This window comes from Podarcis cretensis (assembly GCF_951804945.1).
Source record: "Podarcis cretensis genome assembly, chromosome: 3".
NCBI lineage: Eukaryota > Metazoa > Chordata > Lepidosauria > Squamata > Lacertidae > Podarcis > Podarcis cretensis.
In genome coordinates, this window is record NC_137172.1 from 55,851,254 (window position 1) to 55,877,162 (window position 25,909).

The 25,909-nt window shown below is 40.3% G+C and overlaps 1 protein-coding gene across 4 annotated transcripts in view; it reads right to left on the minus strand.

Moving 5' to 3' along the window:
• ZDHHC14 (zDHHC palmitoyltransferase 14) overlaps positions 1–25,909 on the minus strand; it is a 65,045-nt gene that overhangs the window by 36,106 nt on the left and 3,030 nt on the right. For 2 of the 4 annotated variants that reach the window (XM_079971889.1, XM_079971891.1), the window contains exon 2: positions 2,132–2,292. In XM_079971889.1, the coding sequence (XP_079828015.1) occupies positions 2,132–2,292 (161 nt within the window). Of the gene's footprint in view, positions 1–2,119; positions 2,293–25,909 lie in introns of all 4 variants that reach the window. The other 2 variants (XM_079971888.1, XM_079971890.1) reach the window with 1 other exon arrangement.

Here is a 25,909-nt window from a genome sequence, read left to right on the forward strand (position 1 = left end):
CCCATTGCTCTAGGCACATTTTGTGACAGGGAATTTCATTAGTGCAAGCAGTTTCTGAGCTCTGGGTGCAGCACTGCGCCTGAGATTTCAGATTAAAACTGCAGAGTGGAAGGAAAGAAGGACCTTTCTACCTCCCCACTTCCCCCTTAAAAATATTAGGGGGAGGGCAGGAGAAGGACTGGACCATGTAAAAAATGAACATAATATTTTAACTGTAATTCATTCATTTTCAGCTTTGTATTCTTGTTATTAAAAAAGTGCGCCAGGACATTCCATTGTTGCAGCCGTAACCTAGGTTTAAGGTGCCATTTAGCTCCTAGCTTTCATATATCAGTTTCTAACATGGATCACCCATGAGAGCCAGTGTGGTGTAGTGGTTAAGAGCGGTAGTCTGCTAATCTGGGGAACCGGGTTTGCGTCTCCGCTCCTCCACATGCAGCTGCTGGGTGACCTTGGGCCAGTCACACTTCTTTGAAGTCTCTCAGCCCCACTCACCTCACAGAGTGTTTGTTGTGGGGGAGGAAGGGAAAGGAGAATGTTAGCCGCTTTGAGACTCCTTAAAGGGAGTGAAAGGCGGGATATCAAATCCAAACTCTTCTTCTTCTTCACCCTCATTCAGGTATCTCACCAAAATGACAGCAAACAAACAAAAAGCCACCATTGTCTAGTACATAGAGCATTTTCATGACTTAGATTATTATTTATTAAATATCTATACTGCCCTTCATTCAAAGATCACAGGGTGGTTTACAATATAAAAACTCAAAAATACATACAATAATAACAAACAAGTACACCTTCCCCCAATTTAAAAGGCCATAGATTGTTTAATTAGCCAAAGGCCTAGGACATGAAGAATGTTTTTGCCTGGTGCCTAATGGTATGTGACAAAGGTTTCAGGTGAGCCTCCCTGGGAAGAGCATTCCACAAGCAGGGAGCCACCACAGAAAAGGCCCATCCTTGTGTCGCCACCCTCTGGACCTCTTGTGGAGGAGGCAAACAAAGAAAGGCCTCAGATGCTGATCACAAGGTCCAGGTTGATTCACATGGGGCTAGATGCAGTCCAGAATTATTTAAAGTTTTATAGATCAAGACCAGCACTTTGAATTGGGCCCAGAAACTAATAGGCAGCCAGTGCTGTGGGGCCAGGATTGGCGTTATATGCTCAAACCGTCTTGCCCCAGTAAGCGACTTGGCAGCCAAAATCTGCAATACAGTAGCTAGTTTCCAAACCTTTTTAAGAGGCAGCCCCACATATAACATGTTGCAGTAATCTAACCTAGAGGTTACCAAAGTATGGACAACAGAAGTTAGGCTATCCCTGCCCAGATAAGGGTACGGCTGGACTATTGGCAGCAGCTGATGGAAGGCACTTTGCACCACCATGGCCACCTGAGCCTCAAGTGACAGCAATGGGTCCAGATGTACAGTACCCCCAACTGTGTAGATCAGGGATGGCAAACCCTTGACCCACAGCAGGATTTCTTCCAGTCCTCTGGGTCCCTACCTGCCCATCAGCAGGGAGAGATTAAAACCACACTGCTATATGCCTGTGTCTTCTGAAAGTGAATTCACATAACCCGTAGGAGTCAACTCCTAGGGGCTGTGCAGGCTTTGACCCCCACAATAAGATATTTGAGGGGGCTACCCTCTCCTAAAGTTGGTGGACACTTCCAGTCAAACAGTTTGTGTCCTCTGAGTCATGTGATTGATCATGTGGGGCAGGGCTTACCTGGGCCCCACAATATTTTATTCAAGTTGGCACCCCTGACATAAGCACTCCATTCCTGGCCAGACACTCTGCACCAGCGGTTGGTAACCGTTTTGGACCAGTGGTCACATTTTGAATTTTGAGAGTGTGCTGTAGAAGTAATTGTTGCTCCTTTTCAATATCACTGTAAACACAAATGCTTCTTTTGAAATTCTACAAGACAGACCATTCCAGCTATCACTGCCTTAGAACTGAAAAATTACAAAACTCATTCTTTTTAGAAAAAAGAACAAGTATGTGATGTTGCCATTCAGCATGCACGCACGTGTGTGTGCGCGCGCGCATACACACACACACACACACACACACACACACAGTTACAAAGAAGATGATGGGACAACAACAGACCTTCAGTGTTACCTATTTGTCTTTCAAGATCTGCGGCTTCATCTGGTGTTGCACGAGGCAGGACTCCAGGATCACTGAAGCTAGTACGTAGCAAGGTCCCCATAACAAAAAAGAACAGAACTGCTCCTACTGCAGGAATAGCAGGTGTAATCTGATCTGATAAATATCGACAACTGTAAAACAGAGAAAAATTGAAAGTTTAAGGGTCATTAATACTGCATAATACACAAGACTAACGGATTTATTACAAGATAAGCTTCTGAGGACTCAAGCCCCTTTTGGAAAATAAATAACTCTTCTATGTACAGAAGAGCAGCCTTGCCATTGACTTTCAGGAATCTCTTGAATACTTTTCTATGCCAACAGGTCTATGCAGCTTTTTAAACTTCTTGATTAGCCAGTGTTATGATTCTTATGATTGTTCTGTATTGCTTTTATGGTGTTTTATATTTTATTTTATATATTGTTGTATACCACCTTGATATTTATATGAGTTAGAGGTATATAAATATGTTTAATAAAAAAAAAGTTATTGTTGACAGATATTTGAAATTTAAATATTAGCTTAAAAAAACTTAACAATATGCCTAGCATTTTATATTGCATAAAAAGACAGCTGCAGAAAAGCAAGTTATGACCTCTGCAATGTATCCATGCTGTTATACAGCATAATCCTGGCAACTGACAAACAAGAAGACTTGCTTCTATCATGGGCTGAATGAAGTCTAGCTGCTTCAGTGGGAGCTGCTGCCTGATAACACCAGCAAAGACCAAAGATGAGGGCAGGAAATGCTGCCCTTATAAATCTGGTGCCATATGGACTTCATGTTATTTCTGTTCATAATACTACAAAATCTTTTGCAAACCACTTTTGAGTCTCTTCTGGGACAATAAAAGGGGACATAAGTATTCTAAATAAATAAATACAACCCTTTTAATTTGATTTCTGGAGTATCCTAATTTAAGAACTAGAACTTCTTAAAAGCTTAAATTATTAAGATCACAAGGGTATATATCGTTTACTTGGTGAATTTCAGGGTTATTGCAATGAATGCATACCAGTCTAGGCTGAATTTGTGTGCAGATAGTTGAACAAATGATTCACTGTGATGAATGGTGTAAATTCCCTCACAAGGAACTACAGGAATGTATTTTCATGCTGAACTAATTCACCCGGGATACACTCAATCCAAGCAGGTCTTCACAGGCATGGTTTACACTTCACAATCTGTGTGTTTACAAGTAGCACCTAATTATTTGTATTACACTAAAGTATTCATAGGCTACTGTCCTCAATTCAAGGCAACTCAAAATATCAACACACATATTTTAAATGCAACAATCACACTAAAACAGGAAATTCAAAACAGATAACTTAGAAAAGTATAACAAAAGCATAATAGATCATAACAACCAAATACCCTCTGGAGTAAGAACTATCCCAAAAGAAATGAGAGAGAAAGGACTCTATATCTCATCTGGGAGGATATTCCAGAGCCATGAGGTGACAGTAATGAAGACCCTGTTTCTGACAGCTGATAATTCCATAGCAAACGTGCTTGAAAACAGAGTCCAGTGTAGCAATCACAATCACAACTACTATGGGGCGTAACAGATGGAGAAGTAGTTTCTAAGGTATGTAGTTCACAGGCTGTGACCAGATTTAAAAGTAATTAAGCACCAGCCCCTTGCATTCAGTCTGGAAGCAAGCTAGCAATCAGTGAAGTTGTTGCAGAATTGGCCAAGTATGATCACAGACAATAACCATAGTTAGCAAACAAGGAGCCTCCTGCTGCCTCATAGAAATTCTCCCTCTTTTTCCTTTTCAGTATTAACACTGGCATAGTTCTGTGCCATGGTTTCTTTAATCATTAGTAAACCAGCACCAAATCCTGCTTTCAAACTCTAGTGTAAAGAAAACAATTGTTAGCTTTCTCAGTGCAGAATTCAGTGGCTCAATAGAGCAAGACAGTTTGTCCATATAACACCAATCCTAGCCCAACTGCACTGGCTGCCAGTGAATTTCTAAGCACAATTAAAAGTGCTCATTTTGATCTAAAAAGCCTTAAACAGCTCAGGACCGCAGTACCTCAAGGACTGCCTCTCACCATATGAACCAATCTGGACCCTGTGACCATCATCTGAGGCCCTTCTTCGTATGCCTCCTCCGTGAGAGGTCTGGAGGAAAGCAACACAAGAACAAGCGTTTTCTGTAGTGGCTCCCCATTTGTGGAATGCCCTTCCCAGAGCATTCATTACATATCTTCAGGGACCAGGCAAAAACATTCCTCTTCTCCCAGGCCTTTAGCTAATTAAACTATCTATGGCCTTTAAAACAGGAGGGGGGCATTGTTCTTGTTTGCTACTATGTTATGTATTTTTGTGTTTTTATATGGTAAGCCACCTTGTGATCTTCAGGTGAAGGGTGGTTTAGAAATTAATTAATTTAATAATAATAATAATAATAATAATAATAATAATAGAGCTTTGGTGCTGATTTAAGTCCACACTAGGGCTAGCTAACCTCTGAATGTCCAGATGTTGATGAAATACAACTCCCATTATCATCATTAACCATTTGCCATGCTGGTTGAGGACTTACAGTTCAGCAACATCTGGAGGGACACAAGTTCTTCACCAGGTGTTTTATACCATGGCTAATGCTGAAAAGGGAAAGGAGAGGTGGATCTGGGTGGGAGACAGGAGGAAGGAGTGGGCATGATCCCACTTGACACTTGCGTCAAGTCAGTGTCAAAACCAACAGAAATTACAGGGCTGTACATTGCCAGGAGTACAGGGAGCTCACATATTTAAAGTTACTCATTAAAAGGAAACCTAGAAAAAAAGGACAGTTTTTACTAGTTTGTACTGAGCTTCGGATTGTAGCCAGAACAGTCACATTCTCTTTGATCTTGGTGAACTGACAGTACTGTCTATTCCTGAAACAAACTGCAACTGTCACTATGTTAACTGCAAAATATTCATTTAAACTGGCTACAAAATACTTTATTAAAAAATCATTTGTTCAGACTGAATCCTGTTGCCACCTGCAATGCTAAATTGCAGAAGACCAAGATTCTAATGAATCTGCAAAACTACAAATATCAAATGTACCAGTAAGCTAAGCTAACAAGTAAGCTTTTCTACATGTTCTTCTGCTTTTCCTTCCCCAATTTATCTCTAACACTCAGATACTATGTGTTTGAAGGCTTACAGGAGAATGGGAGGAAACAGAAATTGCCAGAGATTTTAATCTGCTGCATCTGGGTTTAAAAAAAAACAAAAACACTGCTATACTGAACACAGATTATGGTCAAGCCATCTGAACTAAACACACATAAGGAGTGATACAAAACAGGGATAATCTACATAGTCACCAACCTTTTTGGGCCGATGGACACATTTGCAAACCAGAGAAACTATTGTGAGCACCACACACAAACCACAACCAAGCACACACAACAGCCTATTCTGTTGGCTACAACAGAATATTTCTTTCAAATCTTATTTTAGCAGGGGGAAGGAACCCTGTGGGCACCAGAGAATGTTAGGGGAAGGCAGGGCACATTGATGCAAGGGGCACATTGATACACCAACAATATATCAATATCAAGAAACGTTATTTGTGTCGCGACATCACTAAAACGTGTATACATGTGTGAGTACAACAGTTGCGACCGTGCTGCCTGCCAGTTAGCCGCTGGCGTTTGACGAGAGTAGGTGTGTTTTTAGCATGGCCTACTAAAAAATTAAGGGACGCGGGTGGCGCTGTGGGTAAAAGCCTCAGCGCCTAGGGCTTGCCGATTGAAAGGTCGGCGGTTCGAATCCCCGCGGCGGGGTGCGCTCCCGCTGCTCGGTCCCAGCGCCTGCCAACCTAGCAGTTCGAAAGCACCCCCGGGTGCAAGTAGATAAATAGGGACCGCTTACCAGCGGGAAGGTAAACGGCGTTTCCGTGTGCGGCTCTGGCTCGCCAGAGCAGCGATGTCACGCTGGCCACGTGACCCGGAAGTGTCTCCGGACAGCGCTGGCCCCTGGCCTCTTAAGTGAGATGGGCGCACAACCCCAGAGTCTGTCAAGACTGGCCCGTACGGGCAGGGGTACCTTTACCTTTACCTTTTACTAAAAAATTACGTGAAATGTAAAAGTTTTCCAATGCTGTTTGACGTCGTTTAGTTAAGATTTAAAAATACCAAAGGAAAGTTATTCCACTCAGTAATCAGGATTACACGTGATATTTAAATAAGTTCAGTGGTTTTATTAATAATTGTTAGTTTTTTGAAAATGTCCATTGGGGCACTTTGATACATTAAGACACAGGGCACACTGATATGTATAAAAGTGCCCCACTAGTGTACAATATACAAGTTTGCATGAAATCTCTAAACTAGTCATTCTGTTTTCCAGAAAATGATTTGGAAAGAAAAAAACTGTTGTTTAATACTGTTGTTTATTATCTTCTAACTTTAATGGTTCTTTTGATTGCTATTATAATATTGATTAGTTATGCCATGCATAAAGAATTTTTTTTTATTTGACTCATCTTTGTTACATAAAATATGAGATTGAATGTTTTTGCATCAATCTGCCCCACCTCTCCCTACTGTGAGCACAAGTGTGCCATATTAACAATTGCCTAGAGGTTATGTGCCTTTAGATCAGGATATGGTATGGTCGGAAGACACAAGGCTAAAGCTAAGCAGATCTACATCAGGGCAGGGTTTGGATGGGTGACTGCCTAAGAATATCATGTATGCCACCATGGGTTCCATCACAGAAGAAAGACAGGATATAAATGTAAAGAAAGATGGCAAATAAATAAAATTTATACTGAGGAGATATAGCACATCAAGAACCACTTGTGGTCTTTTAGAACAGCTTTAAAGCAGTCACTGCCAGAATTGTGCCCACACTAGCGGACCCCTCACCTTCAAACTTGCCTCAAGGTGCCTAACAGAGTAACCCTTTTCTGTGGGCATAGCCACCACCAGCAAACAATTTTTTAATTGACGGAAGACACCACCACCCCACAAAGTATGTCCCATGAATGATGCTACATCATGGTGTAGTATCATTTCAACTGAGCTGTTCTGAAACAAATGGGAACACCATGAGGCAAACGGATTGCAGCTCTTCCACCAAACAAAGGCATTTTTTACTGTACAACAAAGTGGGGGAAAGTACAAAGAACCTGCCTCCTGTGATAGAATAGAAAGTTCCTTCAACAGAAACAAATGGATTTCAAAAACAAAAGAGCAAAACCCGCAAAGCCATCAAGAAAGCCCTGCACTTTTGTGAGACATGAATAACACTCCAAAAGTATGTATGTATTGGGAGGAAGAGGAGGATATTCAGTCCCAATCTAATTTAGACATGCTCTGTTTCACAGCTTAAAAGACTAAATGGAAGAAACTGCTGGGTACTAAACAATAAGAGAATTAATTCATGGCTTTTGTGTTGATTTCCACATTCTGTGACTTACATTATAAATGAAGTGCAAGGTGTGTCATGTTAAAATAACAGTGTATTATGATGACATTGAAACAGAACTTTAAACTTTAAAGTGTTCAACTTTGGTTAGATTGCATCCAATATCTAGAAAGTAAAACTTGAAAACATGGACACTTCAGATCAGCATGGAACTATTTCTCACATGTTTAAGGACACAAGATGCACCACACTTCTAATAAAAAGTATGAGGCAGGTATCCAAGACTCTCTCTGTGTAACAACCCACACATTCTAAACCTTCTTCACTTCCTGCTTGCTATACGTTTAGCAGTTCTCCAATAACATTTTCAAGTTTAAGACCTAGGAAACAAGGGGGAGGTTTGGACGTAATGATAAACTGTGGTTTATCATACTGGGAATGAGTTTAGGTGCCCTCTGCATTCATTTGCCCACCCCTCCCCTACCCAAGCAGGTCTACAAGACTTGAAGCTTTTGCTTCCAATTTTAATTAAACACATTTAAGCATTATATCTGAACTCTAAACTGTGGTTAATTTTAACTGACATACTGAAAAAAGGCAGCTTTATAAGCTACCGTTTTATATTGGTTTGTTTCATACAAATTGTAATGGATTCACTCCTTTTGTTAGGTTTGGGTGACACAACAAGCTGTGGCTGATAAAAAAAAAACAGTAGCAAAACTTCTGCACTTCTCAAGGACACACAAGCCTAAAGGCTGACTAGGTTCATTCCTGTCACAATAAACCACAACTGATCATGATATAAATCCAGTTTCATTTTTAAAACTTAGATGTAAAATGCATTGTAATCTACTGAGGACAAATTTAAACAAAATCTGAATGAATCATTCAGAATAAGGTATACAGGTCTGCATGGGGGGAGACAGAGAGGGGGGGTTATGGGTCCTGCACTAGGATTACTTAATATTTGTATAGGTGTTCAAACAATTCACATGCATTATATAGGCATAATCTGTCAGGTTTAGCACTTCTCTCACACAAGACACGACACGCTGGCAATTCGACTAATTGAGGTTTATTTATCAACAACAGGCTTACAACAATCCAAGCTTCCCACAACTCATTCCACACTGTCGGAGTCAGTTGACTCCAGTGGCGTAGCGTGGGGGGTGCAGGGGGGGCCGGCAGCACCGGGCGCAACATCTGGGGGTTAGGGTTAGGGGGCGCAAATCCATGGGTAAGGGGGCGCAAATTACTTGCCTTGCCCCGGGTGCTGACAACCCACACTACGCCACTGGTTGACTCGACTGGCTTCCGTCCCCTTCCAAGGCCAGATATACGCCAAGCCCACCCCCCGCTTCCTGCTGGTCTTCCTTGGTTCTAATCGCTTGCTCCGCCTCCTACTCGCTAAGTGACCTCTAAGTGACTCGCTAAGTGACCTCTGGAGATGAACTCGCTAAGTGACCTCTGGAGATTCAGGTGCAGCCAATTCCTCCTCCTCTAGAGTTTAATACAACCCCCTACTACCACCTGCATCCTGATCCTTCATCTCTGTGCTGCTACGAAAACTTACAGGCAGCAATCCAAAGTGAGAAGGGCTTATCTCACTTTCGTGTGCACGAATCAAATTCCTTTTTCCTCTGCCTCTTCCTCCCCCTCTGCAGATTCCTCTCTGCTAGCCATGTCTCTGACATAATCCTTACAAAACCCCTGTTAGGTTAGACAATTTTATCATCTTTCATATTGCAGATGAGAGAACTGTGGGTGAAAGACAGTAGCATGCTCCAGAGGTCACTTAGCGAGTTCATGGCAGAGCTGACATTCAAACCAGGAACAACCTGATTAGTAATTAAATCTCTTCACAACTATGCTTCATCAGCAGGTTTTTTGGAAATGCCCATGCGTATGTACAAAATGGCGAGGTGTATTTTAAAAGGCACTTACGGTAATCATGCTAAAAGAACCTGAGGATACCTTGTTGGAACGCAATAAAGGTCAATCTGGTTTCAGCAATGATCATCCAGATGCCTCTGTGAAGCTTGCAACATAGCATGGAAGTCAAAAATGCACATAACCAACTAAAAGTTATAAAACTCATTGTTTGAATGTTAAGGTTAAAATTATTGAAACATACTGGTAAAACCTGGCAGGATTTTATTCTTTCAAAGCTGAAACAAAATGAAGAACAGCTGAAAGAGACCACAGGGCAACCAGGCATGATCTCAATTCCCCATCTATACATTTTCACTGTACATCCATAACATATGCACAGTTCAAGAATCTTTATGATAATGAAAGTTCTTGCTAATCCTGTGTGATAACATGTATGTTAAAATGTTGACATAACATAATAAATGTTCATTCACTTACCACATCTCATAAGTGGGGTTTTTTTTAGCATCCATTAAAAATCATACAAGAATGTTACCATTTATTCACTGCCCATCAAAAATCAGTCTGTCCCCTTTGCTAATCTCCCTAAACTAGTTCTATTTATATTTTCTTTTCTTTTCTTTTTAACTGATTTTTTTTCTTTGTTTTTATTCTTTCTAAGTCAAAGTTCTTCAGAGTCCTTCTTTCCTCACCCCAAATTCTCTCAAGTACATTTTTTCACTAAGGTGATCAACAGGAGGTGCTAACTTTAATGCTTCTCCTTCATTTCTATTCCCTGCTGGATGCATTGTTCCTCCTGCTTTGATGCCTTCAGCAGCACTTGGGGATGATTATTAATGATCAGCTGCTGAAGGCAACCTAGCTGGAGAAAAAACAACAGTGAATAGAAATGAAGTGAATAGGCCGCCACTGAGTTGTACTATTAATGGTGCACTTAGAAGCAGAAAGAGGAAATAATTAATTTTATGGCGGGGGTGGGTGGGGAGGACAGGAACCCCAACTGACTCTAAAATGGCAAAAATTACCTGAGAGCACTTGGTGAAGCCCAACGAAGGAAATTAATTAGCTGTGAAAAAATTGGGGAAAGTGTGTGTGTGTGTGGAGGGATTGCCAGTAATAGTTATATATTTTTAAAAGATCACACAGAATTGTTGGGGGATCCACCCAAAACCTTTTGGCGGTCAATATATGGTCCACTTTAGCACCTTTGTCTTAGATGTTGAAAATGCTTCAGCTTCCTCACATTGAACCTGCACATCTCCCATATATTAGTTTTGGTATGGCTCAGGCATGTCCAAAGTCCATTTCAGGGGCCTAATCCAGCCCGCCAATCAATTTAATCTGGCCCTTGTGGCAGTATATGTCCTGGGGTAAAATCCAAAAAAACAAAAAACAAACAAAAAAGCTCAGCAACTTCAATCCTAAAAAAAGCTCAAAACTTTGGTTGGCCCTCACGCATGTTCACTCCATCAAATCTGGCCCTTTGAAAAAAGTTTGGGCACCCCTGGTATGGCCCTTGAATTTTAAGACTGCCATAGACAACAGCTGCTAAACTTTTAAGGTGTTACAAAATATACAAGGCGTAATATTTACTGTATTGACCCGAATATAAGCCATACCTTTAAAATTGGGGGGGGGGGGGGGGGAGAAAAGAAAAAATACCTGAATATAAGCGGCTCCATTCCTCGCTGCTCCCGGCTGCATGCTGGGGGGGGGGGGAGAACTACACTGTCTCCCTTCCCAGCCTTGGGGAGAGGTTGGGGGACTATACGCAGGGCGGGTGCCACTTTGCCACGCTCCTAGCACTGTTTGCCCCGTGCTCCTAGCTACATACCCTAAGGTCACAAATATAAGTTGCACTTTAACTTTTCATGGTTGGAATTTGGGGAAAAAGTGAGGCTTATATTCAGGCCAATAAAGTATTCCCATTTCTTAAAGTTCATTAATACTTTATATTCCTGTAATTTAACACACACTTACTTATATTAGCAAAAGAACTAATTTGCCAGTACAACTTCAAAGTAACTTTTAAAAGCCCAAGACAGATTTTAGTCAAGTATTTGAAAAATGCCGTAAGACCATCCTTGTAAGATGGCCTTTCACTCTAAGGGAAACTATTTCCTTTTCACAATTTATATTGCCATACTCTAGACAGTTATGAGAAAAAGCACACAATTCAATCATGCAAGCTATCATACAATGTGATGCTACTGCTGAACAAAACACCCAAGAGCAGATACTGTCCAGGAACCATGGAAGATGCCTGCTAAATTACAACACAAGCGTCCTTTTAGCAAAATACTGCATTTCTGCCAGAACTTGTCATCCCAGAAGGACAAGATGAAAACATGCAAATAATTATTCTAGATATTATCAAGTATTTGAAATCCCAGTACACTGCTTAGTCTAGAAATCAACAATTTTGTATAACAGGAAATAGGTAACATGTGTAGAAAAGTTCTAAATGTTTTTGTTTAGATAAACAAGATTGGGGCCCAAAATAACTCATTATTCAGAACTATGAGATATATATTTGCCAGATGTTTACACACATTGTGGCTATGGTCTCTGGCCAATTTTAAATTATGCTTAATCCTAATTTTGGCAATGATGAAACAACAAATTAATATTTGTAAACCACTGTAGTAGGATAGCAGGAAGAACGCCATTCTCTTCTCACCATTCATCAATATAGACACATACTTGAGATTGTATACAATACTGACCATCTTGTGGACAGTCACACTTGTGGACATAACACAAACAACAGCAAATTTACTATGGTGCATACTCACAAGTGTTCATCCTTCCTATTTCCACCCACCCTATCCCCACGATGATTCTGCCCATCAGCCTTTGTCATATTCACAAAGGCTAACTCTTGAATGTCTTCACACACAGAAATTGAGCCCTTCAGAATTGCTGTCATTCCCTAATTCGCCCAACCACTATCTTGGTAGAGTGCACGCTTGGAACGCAGATGGTTCCAGGTTTAGTTCCTAGCCTGAGTTGAAAGGATTTCACATAGACGAGCTAGGAAAGACCTCTGTCCAACACCCTGGAGACTACTCTTGAACAAAATAGACAATAAATGGGTTTTTTGACTCAGTATAAGACATATTCGGAACTGTTTTGTGGATACCGCCCTCCCCGCAAAGGAATTCCCGCTTTGCCTGTGAAGCAACCTGCAGATTCTGGCAGCAAGTATCTTGCAAATGATACAGGGCCTCACAAACTTTCAGTCACTTCATACAGTCTCTGGTTATTTGTAACAAGGCTGAGTGTGGCAGCCACTCAAAACTGCTTCCATTTTGTTGGAAACTAACATGATGTGTGGGGGTCACCAATATCAAGTGGATAACAGAGATGCACTCAAGTGATACAGGCTCCAGTTAGACATCTATGGAGATTGGCCAAACGGAAACAGGTTTTGGCAGTACCACATAGATATCAGGCCTTAGCTTTTACAACTGAAGTAGCATGGCACATTTTCTTTAAACAAAATGCATATTTGAACTTAGTCCAGTTTGATGCTCAATGAAAGTGAGTTACTTGTTTTGGGTAATAAACAGAGCATTTAAAAAATAATAATCTCTGCTTTCAAACAAGCAAATACCTGATGTTTCAGAGTACAACTCCCATACTCCCTGAACACTAGCCACACTGGTTGGGGCTGAAGGGAGTTGTAGTCTACAACATCTGGAGTGTAAGATCTGATCAATATTAGTCATACTCATAATATACCCAGTGATATCAGTGGGCCTACTGTGAACATAACTTAGTTGGATATCACCCACGAGGTTCAAGTTCTTATGCATCCTGCTGTTGAGTGGCTGCGTCAGAAAATTCACAAAGATGATGGAGTTTTGGAGGAATGAGCTTATGAAGTGGCTATTTCCAAATGTGAATATGATAAAATATGACTGTGTATTTGAACACTGTGCACAAGATCAAGGATTCAAGATCAGTTTCTGAAATGGGCTTGTGTACCAAGTTGCTGCATATTTAATCATTTTTATTTCTGAATGTGTGGGACTAGTTTACTAATACCTATAGAAAAAACATCAACCCACTACAGATGTAATTAAAAGAAGGGTTTCCAAACTTTTATCACAATGTGTTTCATTTACGGTAAGTCTATTCACAATCAAGGGTAAAACAAAGCAAGGATATAATTTGGATTTGATATCCCACTTTATCACTACCCGAAGGAGTCTCAAAGCGGCTAACATTCTCCTTTCCCTTCCTCCCCCACAACAAACACTCTGTGAGGTGAGTGGGGCTGAGAGACTTCAGAGAAGTGTGACTGGCCCAAGGTCACCCAGCAGCTGCATGTGGAGGAGCGGAGACACGAACCCGGTTCCCCAGATTACGAGAGTACCGCTCTTAACCACTGCACCACACTGGCTCTCTCTATAATTCCCCTAGCAATGCTTACTTTAGGGCTCTATCTGGAAATAGATCTTAGGCAGAAGTGGGAGGAAGTGAAGAAGTTAAATTGCATTCTATTTCAAGAAGCTATCTTAAAAATTCACATACAGAAGAATTACAAAAAGAATACCAAGAGAAACATATTATACTTCATCTGTAAGGATTTATCATTTGATCTCTGCAAGTTTCATTCAAAAACCAAATTTTAGGATTACAGATGAAACAACTGCACTGCTTATTTTGTCAATGACAACATTCATTTGATACTGAAATATTGCTGCACAGTTGCAAAAGGAAAATTAGCAGTGTTCAAAAGAGAAAGTGCCATTAAAAACCTCAAGCAATTTACTGTCCTAGGCATTTCAGCTCATGTTGGTGTGTGCCAAAAAGGATGGAAATCAGGTACTCATATTATATTATTATTTTGCCTGGAAAAGGCAAGCAGCATTATGTCACCAAAACTGCAGTCTATGCATAGAGCTCTAAAGTTAACAGCAGCTAAAGAATTAGAAAAAGTGACATGTTGGACTGCCACAAAAGCTATTTATTCAGTACCTCCAGAACAGAGAAAACATGTTTCATATAAAAATCAGGATAGTCAATCAAGCAAATGTACAAAAACCTACAAGTCACCATAACAAATCTGATGGGCACAAAGCTTTTTAAATGTAAAAATTCTGAAGTTGAGATGGTACCCAAGTTAATTTGCTTCAGCTAGAATTTGATTTCACTGAGAATAAACACACATCTTCAGTTTATACTGCAGGACATGTTTTTATTTATTTAATTCATATTCCATCTGCTTTCCATTATAAACTCAAGGCAGTTACATGTAGTTCCCAGAAGATCACTCAGCCAGGCACTGACCAACCCCAGACCTGCTTAGCTTCAGCAAGGTGATGGCCTTATGTACTTTCAGATGATAGCCTGGGATCTCACACAGTGTAGCTTGTTATCTCAACTCCAATATTTTAGAAATGTCATGAAATATCCCGATGCTTGAAGGTGAGTAATGGTTATAGCTAATTCACAAATACAGTTATCGCTGATACCCTAACTCAGGGTTGAGAAACCTGTAGCATTCCAGGTGTTGTTGGACTACAACTTCCATCAGCCCTAGCCAGCATGGCCAATGGTCAGGGATGATGGGAGCTGAAGTTAACTAACATATGGAGAATTGCACATTAGCGAACCCTGCCCTAAATTATCACATTGTACATCACACCACATGAACACACTTCTATTTCGTTTCCACTTTAAACTAGTTTATAAACTATATACAGACTGTACTTGTCTGGGCAATACTTTAATTTTCAGTCACAATTCATGGAAACCTGGGTATCAGAATCCATAAAAAGTTTATGTTGGGATTACCGCACACGTGGAAAAAACAGTGCTGGACAGAGTAGTCTCAAATGCTGCATCAGTTACACAGACACTCATAAATCATGCAAGAAGCGGTTTGTGTACGTTCCGTTTTCAAAGATACATTAACTTCACATGCATTCTTTCTGCAAAATAATTAGTCAGCTTTTAAAGAAGTTTGCTTTTGATCTGAACCACAAACATTGACATATTGTCAAGACACTGCACTTGCTGGCACTAAGCTAACACTAATGCAACCAAATGTTTTAGTTCCTTTAAGGCTGCCTTCCCCAATCTGCTGTCTGCCAGATGTTGTTGGATTCCTAACTCCTATCAGCCCCAGTCAGTGTGGCGAATAGTCAGGAACAATGAGAGCTGGAGTTCGACAACAGCTGGAGAGCACTCAATTGTGGAGCCCTTCTTTAAGGTGTATCACTGAAGAGGAAAATTAAATAGGGGGAAATGCTCGAATTACTTTTTTTTGTTCAGTTGTACTGCAAAGTGCTAAGGAAGAAAAAGTAATCACAAAGAAAAATCAATCACTTTGTTAGCAACTTTATTCAATATAAAGTAGGCTGGCAATCTTGATGTGTGGCATTAGAAAGAAAGTGATTGCACCTTTATTTATTATTTCAGTTTTATCAGCCACACAATAATAAAGAGTTGACTGTCCGGGCTTCATACAAAGTAAAAACATGTTAGAAACTACCATTACAATAAGATAAATAAGGAAGCAGCAATTAGGGAGCATCTGAATAAGTTCAAGAGAATTATCTTTTCAGAAATCCATTAAAATCCAAAGATAATATTTTTAAAAAATATAAATTACCAACATTTTACAGTTATCTAAGCCAACAGATGCCTAGATACCCAGCACATCAAACAGATGCACCCCCACTATTGGCTTACGCTGTTTGTGTACGTAAACAGTTCTGATGGTTTACTACAGAGAATGGGCCTCAAGAGTATCATTAGATTGCTACCATATAGAATCTATGGTAGAGAAAACAATTGTCAACAGTTTTCAAACTTGGGCTAGCTTTGACAGCCTGCCAATTTTTGAAGTCACTCCCTATGTTACACATCCATGTTGCTCCTTGGGAGAAGGAGGCCTTGTTCTTGCATTAGTATTGAGCCTCAGAAGCATTAAGTAGCAGAAATACTGCTTGCTGTTTCCAAGTGCCTCTGAAGCTGAATACAGTGGTACCTCGGGTTAAGTACTTAATTCGTTCCGGAGGTCCGTTCTTAACCTGAAACTGTTCTTAACCTGAGACATCACTTTAGCTAATGGGGCCTCCCGCTGCCGCTGTCGCACAAGTTCTGTTCTCATCCTGAAGCAAAGTTCTTAACCCGAGGTAATATTTCTGGGTTAGTGGAGTCTGTAACCTGAAGCGTATGTAACCTGAAGCGTATGTAACCCGAGGTACCACTGTATGAGGTCTGAGATGAGCCTCTGCCCATTCACTTGCTTTGAGCTGGTGGTGTTACCCTCATTCATTATCAAAGTGGACTCCAAGGGCTTATACTACTGAATATGCATATCAGGAACAGAATTCCTCCTTCCCTTGGAAGCTATGGTTCAAATGCTTTTTGGTGTGCTTGCATGTGAATACCATCTGAACAATCTCACTAAAATGAATATAAAAGAAAGCCCCCCTCTTGCACATTCTTAAAACACTAAAGAAACAAGACTTTGGGTGCAGCATCAATGGACAGAGGAACACAAACACACATGCTAATGTCAGGAGCCCCACTCTTTACTTCCCTCCCACTTTCCTCATTTGGTGTACACAGAAGGCTTGGAGTAACTGTTAATGTGAAGAAGAGTTCCCCACAAATTTCTACATACTGCTTCCTCATTGGCCAAGGGAAGAAGGAAAAAGAAATAGGGCTCGGTCTAAACTGTAAAGAGACCCAGGATGATTCCTGCACATATGAGCACTGTATCACATGCAAAGGAATACAGAATATACCCCAAATGTTCAGACTGATTCAACATACAGCAACTGAACATTACAAGTGTATGATTCATGAACATTTAATTTCTATAATCCTTTAAGGGATGGGGAGGGGGGATGGACTGCACAGTTATTTCTAGAATTCAGAAAATCTCATAAATTTATTCCCATGACCCTTTATTGACATTGCAGCCATGGTAAGCAGCTCCTACACGGGTTGCTAATTCTCAAGAAGGCGATGTTATCTCGTTTCATAAAAATAATAATAATTGGGCTATACAGATTATCCTCATGAACTACAGCAGCAATCCTATGTACACATACCTGGGTGTAAGTCCCACAAAGCACAGCAAGATTTATGTCTAAGTAAATATGCATGCACACACACATATATATGCACTACCACAAGGGACTTAAGGCAGCTTACAAACAAGAACAGTTATTCATTCCTTGCAAAAGAGGAGTTTGAACATACATTTCCTTTTATGGTTACTGAGTTGCTAATAAACAAGACAAAATTCAGGGTGCTGAATGGCTACATTGGAATAGGAAATACACGCAGAGACTTCTATCAGAAAGCTTTTTATCCACAAATCCAGTTATCCAATCATAAAGAGTTATGGCCAAACCTTGCTACATGCACGGCTGATTCAGATATCTGAACAGCTCGAGTTTGCCCACTTGTTTGTGCTTTGCTAGTCAACCTCAGCCATTTTCAGGGAAGAAACCATGGGAGAGATACCGGAAAAATCAAAGAGCAATTCCTTCATAATGCTAAAGAGAATGGCACTTATAGACTACCAGGTCTCCCCTGCAAAATGCCACCCCCTCATATATACCTGAAGGAGCGTCTCCACCTCCATCGTTCTGCCTGGACGCTGAGATCCAGCACCGGGGGCCTTCTGGCGGTTCCCTCATTGCGAGAAGCAAAGCTACAGGGAACCAGACAGAGGGCCTTCTCGGTAGTGGCACCCGCCCTGTGGAACGCCCTCCCATTAGATGTCAAAGCGATAAATAACTACCTTACATTCAGAAGACATCTTAAGGCAGCCCTGTCCAGGGAAGTTTTTAATGTGTGATTTTAGTGTATTTTTGGTTTCTGTGGAAGCCGCCCAGAGTGGCTGGGGAAACCCAGCCAGATGGGTGGGGTACAAATAATAAATTATTATTATTAGTAGTAGTAGTAGTAGTAGTAGTATTAGTTTTATCTTTTCTTCAAGGTGGACTCCAAAACCACAACCCAATCCAACTGGGACAACAACAGCCTTAGAAATGAGGCAGTTGCCAGCAAGAGTTGTCTGGAATAGGAATGGTTAAGGGACCCTCCTCCTTATCATCCAAGTGTCCCTCATCCATGCATTTGAATCATCTCTACAAAAATTTAGGGCTCAGGAGTACATCCTCAAGAAGATGTCATTTCCTGATGAAAGTATCTTGACTGGGCTACAGATCAGCGTGTTGATTTGCCCAGTTCCAATCCATGCAACAGCAAAGCCCCCCCCCCCTCATTGCCTGTCAATGCTTGGATGTCAGTGTGACAAGACTTAATTCTGCAAGTTTTCCTTCCTTGGGATTACTTACTGAGGAAGCAGGGCCCAGACATCCTTATTTCCTCCCTTTTAAAAATAGTGTTCTTCTAAGCTGTGGACAAAAATGGAATTGTCAGGAAATCAATCCTTTTTTTAAATGTATTTTTATTAAAGATTTTCTTGATTTACAAGAAATCTATCCTTTCTATGCTAGTTATAAATGGAGAAGTTTATTAAGGTGTTTTTGTGACTGGTGCATGTGTATGTCTCCACGACAAATGTTAAGTATCTAGGAATCTAATGTATATTGCCAAGTATGAATCATTCTTATTTTAACATGGCTAATATGCCTAATGCATTATGCCTAAACAACATATACCTAAATCTGAAAAAACCTCATTGCCTGATATTTCTCTTTTCAGTTTTAATGTTGTGGATTAGAAATAATTCAAGATACTGATTTATAACACAAATTTTGCAATCAGCACAAATTGTTCCACAAAGCTTACATTATATGTGTTCCAGGGATGCAGTTACCTTGCACTTACCCAATCACTGATAGCAACATAAAATTGGTTTCAAATGCATAAGGATAAATAAAGCTGTGTCCAGCAACCATTGTAAGCTGTTTTAAATACTTCATTTCTTAATGTGAACTGCCTCAGGAGTCAATGACAGAAAGGTAGAATATACCATATATACTCGAGTATAAGCTGACCCGAATATAAGCCAAGGCACCTAATTTTAGGACAAAAAACTGGGAAAACTTATTGACTCGAGTGTAAGTCAGTTCACACCACAAACCTGGTGGTGGTGGCAGCGGAAGAGGAAGAACAAACAGCCTGAAAGGGTTCCTTTTGGGCCGCTCGTCCCTCTGCCGCCCCCTCTGCCACTTGCAAGAGCAGGCATAGGAGAGGCGCAGCTTCCCGTACAAGAGGCGGGCGGCGGTGGAGGAACGAGCAGCGAGAAAGGGTTCGTCCCTCCGCTGCTGCCCGCCTCACTTGAGGCTGCCCGCCTCACTGCCCGCCAAGGGAAACTTTTTCAGCATAAAAAAATGCTGAAAAAGTCAGCTTATATTCAAGTATATACAGTAAACACTTTTCTCAACATATTACATCTTGGCTTTGTATTTAAGTACAGTGGTACCTCGGGTTAAGTACAGTATTTAAGTACAGTGGTACCTCGTTCCGGAGGTCCGTTCTTCACCTGAAACTGTTCTTAACTTGAAGCACCACTTTAGCTAATGGGGCCTCCTGCTGCTGCCGAAGCACGATTTCTGTTCTCATCCTGAAGCAAAATTCTTAACCTGAAGCACTATTTCTGGGTTAGCGAAGTCTAACCTGAAGCGTATGTAACCTGAAGCGTATGTAACCTGAGGTACCACTGTACTAGAATGGTAGCCACAGGTGGCAAGAATTGCATGCCAGCAAGTGTATTCAATTCCATGAAAAGTGAAGAGAGGTCTGGCAGTGCAGGGATGGAGCACTCTCTCTCTCCTCTGTGCTCAGCACAGAAACCAATCAGAGTGCAGAAGTGTGGATTGATTTTATCCATCTCTCCTCTGCCATCCCCCAGCAGACTAATAATGTTTTTTGCAGGCTAGGAAATGTTGTATGCTTACTTATCAGACATGCAGTGAGATATTGATGCAGAAGTGCAATCTTTTGTGCAATAGTTTTACTTTGCAAATGCAATGTTCTTTTAGCACATGTATTTAAACAGCACTTTTGTGAGTTTAACACACATTTGCCCCCAGTTCCCTTTCACAAGATCCAACCGTCATTTTCTAAGATCCCCTACTTCTCTTTTTCTGCTGCTTTCTGTGCATGAACTGGGGGAGGGACGCAGGCATGCTTGTTCTCCGCTTACCACTTTGAGCTTAGCTGCCTTTTCTTACTCTGTGATATCCGATCAGCTAAACACTACTAGGGGCTTCACTACCAAATTCCCAATGCACATTACAATAGGAGTTCTATATCATTTCCAGAGAATGCAAACAACTTTATAAACAATATTGTATCACTGGTGTAATAAAAAAGGTAATCTAGAAATCACGTATTTATAGAACATCAATGGGATATTATTTCAAAATGACACAATGACTATATCTTTACAGTCTTCATTACTATTTTTAAGATACTGGCATGGTTCAGACACAATAAACTTTGTTTACTGGCCTTGTGATCATACATTCCCCTCTCCCCACCCCACACATCCCCATAATATATTGTGGTTTGTTAAACCAATCCCCATAATATTACAACTGGGGAACTGTGGCTCAAACAGTGCTTTAAAAAGAATATACAACCAGGAGAAGACTGTAACATCTGAATCAGATCACTACCATGCTGTAAGTACCTATATCTGTACAGTTTTCAAGGCAAATGCAAACAACTTGTTCTCCATGCAATTAGATTGGGCCTATGAGAGCCTGTAGGGACGCGGGTGGCGCTGTGGGTTAAACCACAGAGCCTAGGACTTGCCGATCAGAAGGTCGGCGGTTCGAATCCCTGCAACGGGGTGAGCTCCTGTTGCTCAGTCCCTGCTCCTGCCAACCTAGCAGTTCGAAAGCACGTCAAAGTGCAAGTAGATAAATAGGTACCGCTCCGGCGGGAAGGTAAACGGCATTTCCGTTTGCTGCTCTGGTTTTGCCAGAAGCGGCTTAGTCATGCTGGCCACATGACCCACAAGCTGTATGCCGGCTCCCTTGGCCAAAAAGCGAGATGAGCGTCGCAACCCCCAGAGTCGGTCACGACTGGACCTAATGGTCAGGGGTCCCTTTACCTTTACGAGAGCCTGTATCACCTGCATCCAGGAACCAATAGATCAGGCAGATGACATAGCTACTTCCCAAATCAGCACCAGGGATCCAGAGTTATTAGAGGGAACTGGAATAGTCTGATTATCACTTGTGTAGCAGGCTTGTTTAGTAAGAAGCTGTAAGACTTTAAAAACAACAACTAATAAAGTCCTCTTCAACCTGCCGCCCTCCAGATATTGCTGGACTCCAACTCCCATCATCCCTGACTATTGCTCATGCTCACTGGGGCTGAACAGGAACTAGAATATCTGGCTAGGACTTTCACTCACTAAAGAATCTAACATAGCCAAAGTAACCGCAACAGTATGTGACAGAGCATCTTGCAGTGGGGGGCGGACCATATTTAGAAAAATATTCCAGATTGGAAACAGAATTCCACAGGACTATTTTATAATAATAAAATAATTTAATGATACAATCTCATAAGGGGAAACAAAGTAAGGGGTGGGGGGAACTAGTTTGCCTAAATATCAATATCCTAAAACTATTTTTTGTAACAGAATTACTCCAACTCTCCCATCATAACATTTTAAGGGAGTAAGAAACATTTGTAATTCTTAATCATCTTTTCATGATCAAATGATGTACTGCAGGCATCTAAGGGATCCATTTAAGATAGATGTAGTGGCCTGCGGCTCTCATGCAACTTCACAGGTCTCTTCTGACGCCTGCTGTGAATCCCTTAACATGCCTTCCACCTACCATCACATTGCTTGGAGGCTGAAGACAGCACAATTTCAATGAGGAAGGAAACAGTCGTCTGTGCGTGCCTTCCTCCCTAAGTAAAACATGCTCCTCTCAGCCTGCCAAACAGTTATTTGGCAGGGTGGAAGAAGAATCTCTATCTGTTGGAGTGAAGTCTGCCTTTCTCTGCCCCAGTAGGAAGCAGCTGAAAGTGAGAAAATCACCTGCTTTCAGGAGCTTTCTGTATGTTAGACAGAGATCCTCAGGAGTCACTGCTAACCAAGTACAGATACCCGAAGGGGTGGAAATGTTCCCTTCCCCCATTAACTTCCTTCCAGGAGTGATTCTTAAGATCTACCCATTTGTTTGTCATTTGGTCGTTTCTTCCAGATCAGCAACCATTTGTTTTTATATAACAAGCTTAACTTGTTATGATATCCAAGATTTCAGTCTTCCTGACCTGCCCACCTTCTTATTAAGGCTGGCAAACTCTACATGAATATTCAGTATTTTTACTGGCCCCTATAAACTTTCTGAAAAATTAGCTGTCACATCATCAGGCATATTCAAATCTTGAAGTATGTGCGGCAGGGGGAAAACTAATTACATATTTGGTTCTGCATCCTGAATTTATATATAATTATTGTGATACTATTAAGAGAATTACAAATTGTGTTGTAGATAGTATGCTTTAATAACTATTAAACCATAAAATGAAGAAGGCCATGGGAAACTGCATATGAATCATTTTTGTGCCAGTTTTGTGTATTTGCATATACACAAGATTTCAACATTCCATATTCAAGCACTTCATGTAATAATAGCTCAAGATACTGATTCCTCATGCTGTTGCTAAGGGCAGAGCAAAAGACTATTGCTTCTGACTGAATCTTCTGGGACATACGCATTCTACTAGAGCACATGAGGAAAAAAACCCTGCTTTAGAGCATTAGATTTCTCTCTGCATGGGAAACACCTGCAGATTGTTTAATATTTAATATTATTTAATTAAATATTATGTAATAAAGCAAACCAATAACAGATTATGCCAGTGTTAAATGGTGTCTCTTATGAAAAATTAGCAGCATGCGCCTGCGTGTTTGTTGCAAAAAGTTATTGATAACAGCAAGCAGAGTGTACAAATACACAAAAACCTATGGAGTCTTGCACAAGTATGTAGAATAGAAATGAGTTACTTATGTGATGTGTTTTGAGAAGATTTTAGGTTCTAATATGCCTAATTCAAATTAAATTGCAGTTCAATAAATGACAGCCTATTAGGCTGATAAAAATAACTGCCAAACTTATGACATCAGATCAAAAGTAGAGCAACAGTGTCTGTATATAGGGCATTTGCAACAAATTGATTATCACATGATTATTGTCTCAAAACATGTTTTGTTCTTTAGCCATCAGGAAGAGGCAGAAATACCCAGAGCTGCTGTACCATTTTATTCTTATGCAGATTATTTGCAATCTACTTTACTTCTGATTAGCCTCTTTCAATACATGTCATACCCACTGACAGGTAAGGACAAGATCTAACATTTTGCTTTAGAACTTTTAAAGTGAGTCCTGAAATAGTATGTTTCCATGCATTAGCAAACTCTATGATGGATTCATGAAGATGTGAGTGGTTACTTAAAATTAGAGGATTTATTATTTTCCTAGTGAAATTTTCTCACTACTCAAGCAAGAATTGCTGCACTGAAAAAAATCCATTAGGTGCACCTCTCTGAAAGGTGCCCATTAGGATACTTGATGAGACTAAAAAAGAAAAATAAAGATAATAAAGCAGGATGAATAAAATGCTTCCAGCAGGTGAAATTACTGGGCATGGTATCTATCCTCCTATTTTGTATGGAAACAATATGGTCTCCCAACAATAACACCCATTTACATGGACAAAAGCTTCCAGTGCTGTATCACTCATCATGTTTTAAATATGTAGGTACAAAAAACAAACACCAACCCCATCTATTTATGCAGATTTGCAGTTATGCTTCTCTAAGGAACTCTTTCAACTTCTACAAATCAAATATGATAACTTACCAAGTGTATATGAACAAGTATCTGGAGATCTAAGAAAGTCTAATTTCACCAAGAATCTCTTTCAGCCTCTATTTCACCTTTTGATCAGCATTTAGTTCAGTGGTTCCCAATTTCTCCTTGCCCGCTGCCACAGACAGCTTCAAAACTGCTGGTGGTCTTGACTACCGTACTTAATTATTTTTCTACATGCCATAGCAAGTATAATGTTTTTAATGGTATTTTTATTGGTTCTTTCATTTCTAAAGTTGTATCTTATTGTATTGTAATTTGCATTTCATAGAATTTGAATTGTAGTTCAATAAAATACAATATAAGAAATGAAAGAAACAATTAAGATAGCACTAAAAATAAATATGAAATTTTAATGTGGACATGCCATGGACTAGCTGAATGGGGTTCACATATCACTGGTGGTCCATGGACCACAAAACCCCTTATCTAATTCATACTCATATAAACTAACCTGAAACAGAAGCTCTTTCTTTCAATGAAAAATAGATCATGTAAACACACCATGTCTTCAGTGGCTTGACCCAAAACCTGCTCTTGTGGAAAAAATCGTCCCCAAGCACAAAAATCATATGCGCAATCATATGTGTTTATACTCAAAAGTAGGCTCCACTGTTTTCAGTGCATGGAAGAATGGATCACGACTCAGTTCAAAAAAACTTATCTGCTAAACAGATTATCAAATAACATTTCCCTCAGGATTCATAATTTACACAATTTTTCCATAGGATGCTAAACTGCACTGTACATTAAAAGGTCCACTTAATAACATAAGGAGGGTCTACTGGATCAGGCCAACAGTTCATCTTGTCCAGCACCCAGTTCTCACAGTGGCAAACTAGATATGTATAGGAAGCCCAACTAGCCTTCCATGAGCATAACTTTAAGACACCACAGCATAACTAGGCATGAGCCACAGAGGAAGCAATAAAGGGTGTGTACACTAGTGCTCCTTGATCACTTTCATCACACAGGTTTATTGCACGTATCTCATATTTACATGCTACTTCTTGCTCAGTTACAGTTTTTTTCCTTTCTTTTTTTAAATACCAAACTCACATAGTTGCAAATACTAGATGCTGTGGGGTGAGGAGAAGACTTTAAAGCTAACAAAGACTAAGCAAAGTCAGAAGCAATATCCTTCACCTCTCAAACAGGGAAGTGAGTAAGGTATTTATGATGAACAGGTGGATTTATATTTTTTTCTTTTTTTAAAGGAAGAATTGCCTAACAACAAAAAAGAAGTTTGAACAATAGCTGAGAAGAGGAATTTTGTGAAATGTCTAGTTAGCCTAATTATACAAAGTTTACCTTTTGGATGAGGTTTTAAAATTCATCTAACTAAACCAAGCAGCAGCATAATGAACAGACCATGCTACCAGATACAAACTGCAGTTCTACAGACTGCATCCACTGGCAGGCTAACAACTTTATACATACATACCTTTACACAGAGGACTTGATCAGAGAAAGAGGAAAATGTAGTTCACAGTTGGATGTACTGTAAATGTAAACACCTGGTTCCTTAACAGCCTGTTGCAAAGTAATCTAAAAACCATTCAGCTAGACTCAATAAGGTTTTTAAAAAAATCTTTTAAAAATGCAAGTATGTTCAGCTTAG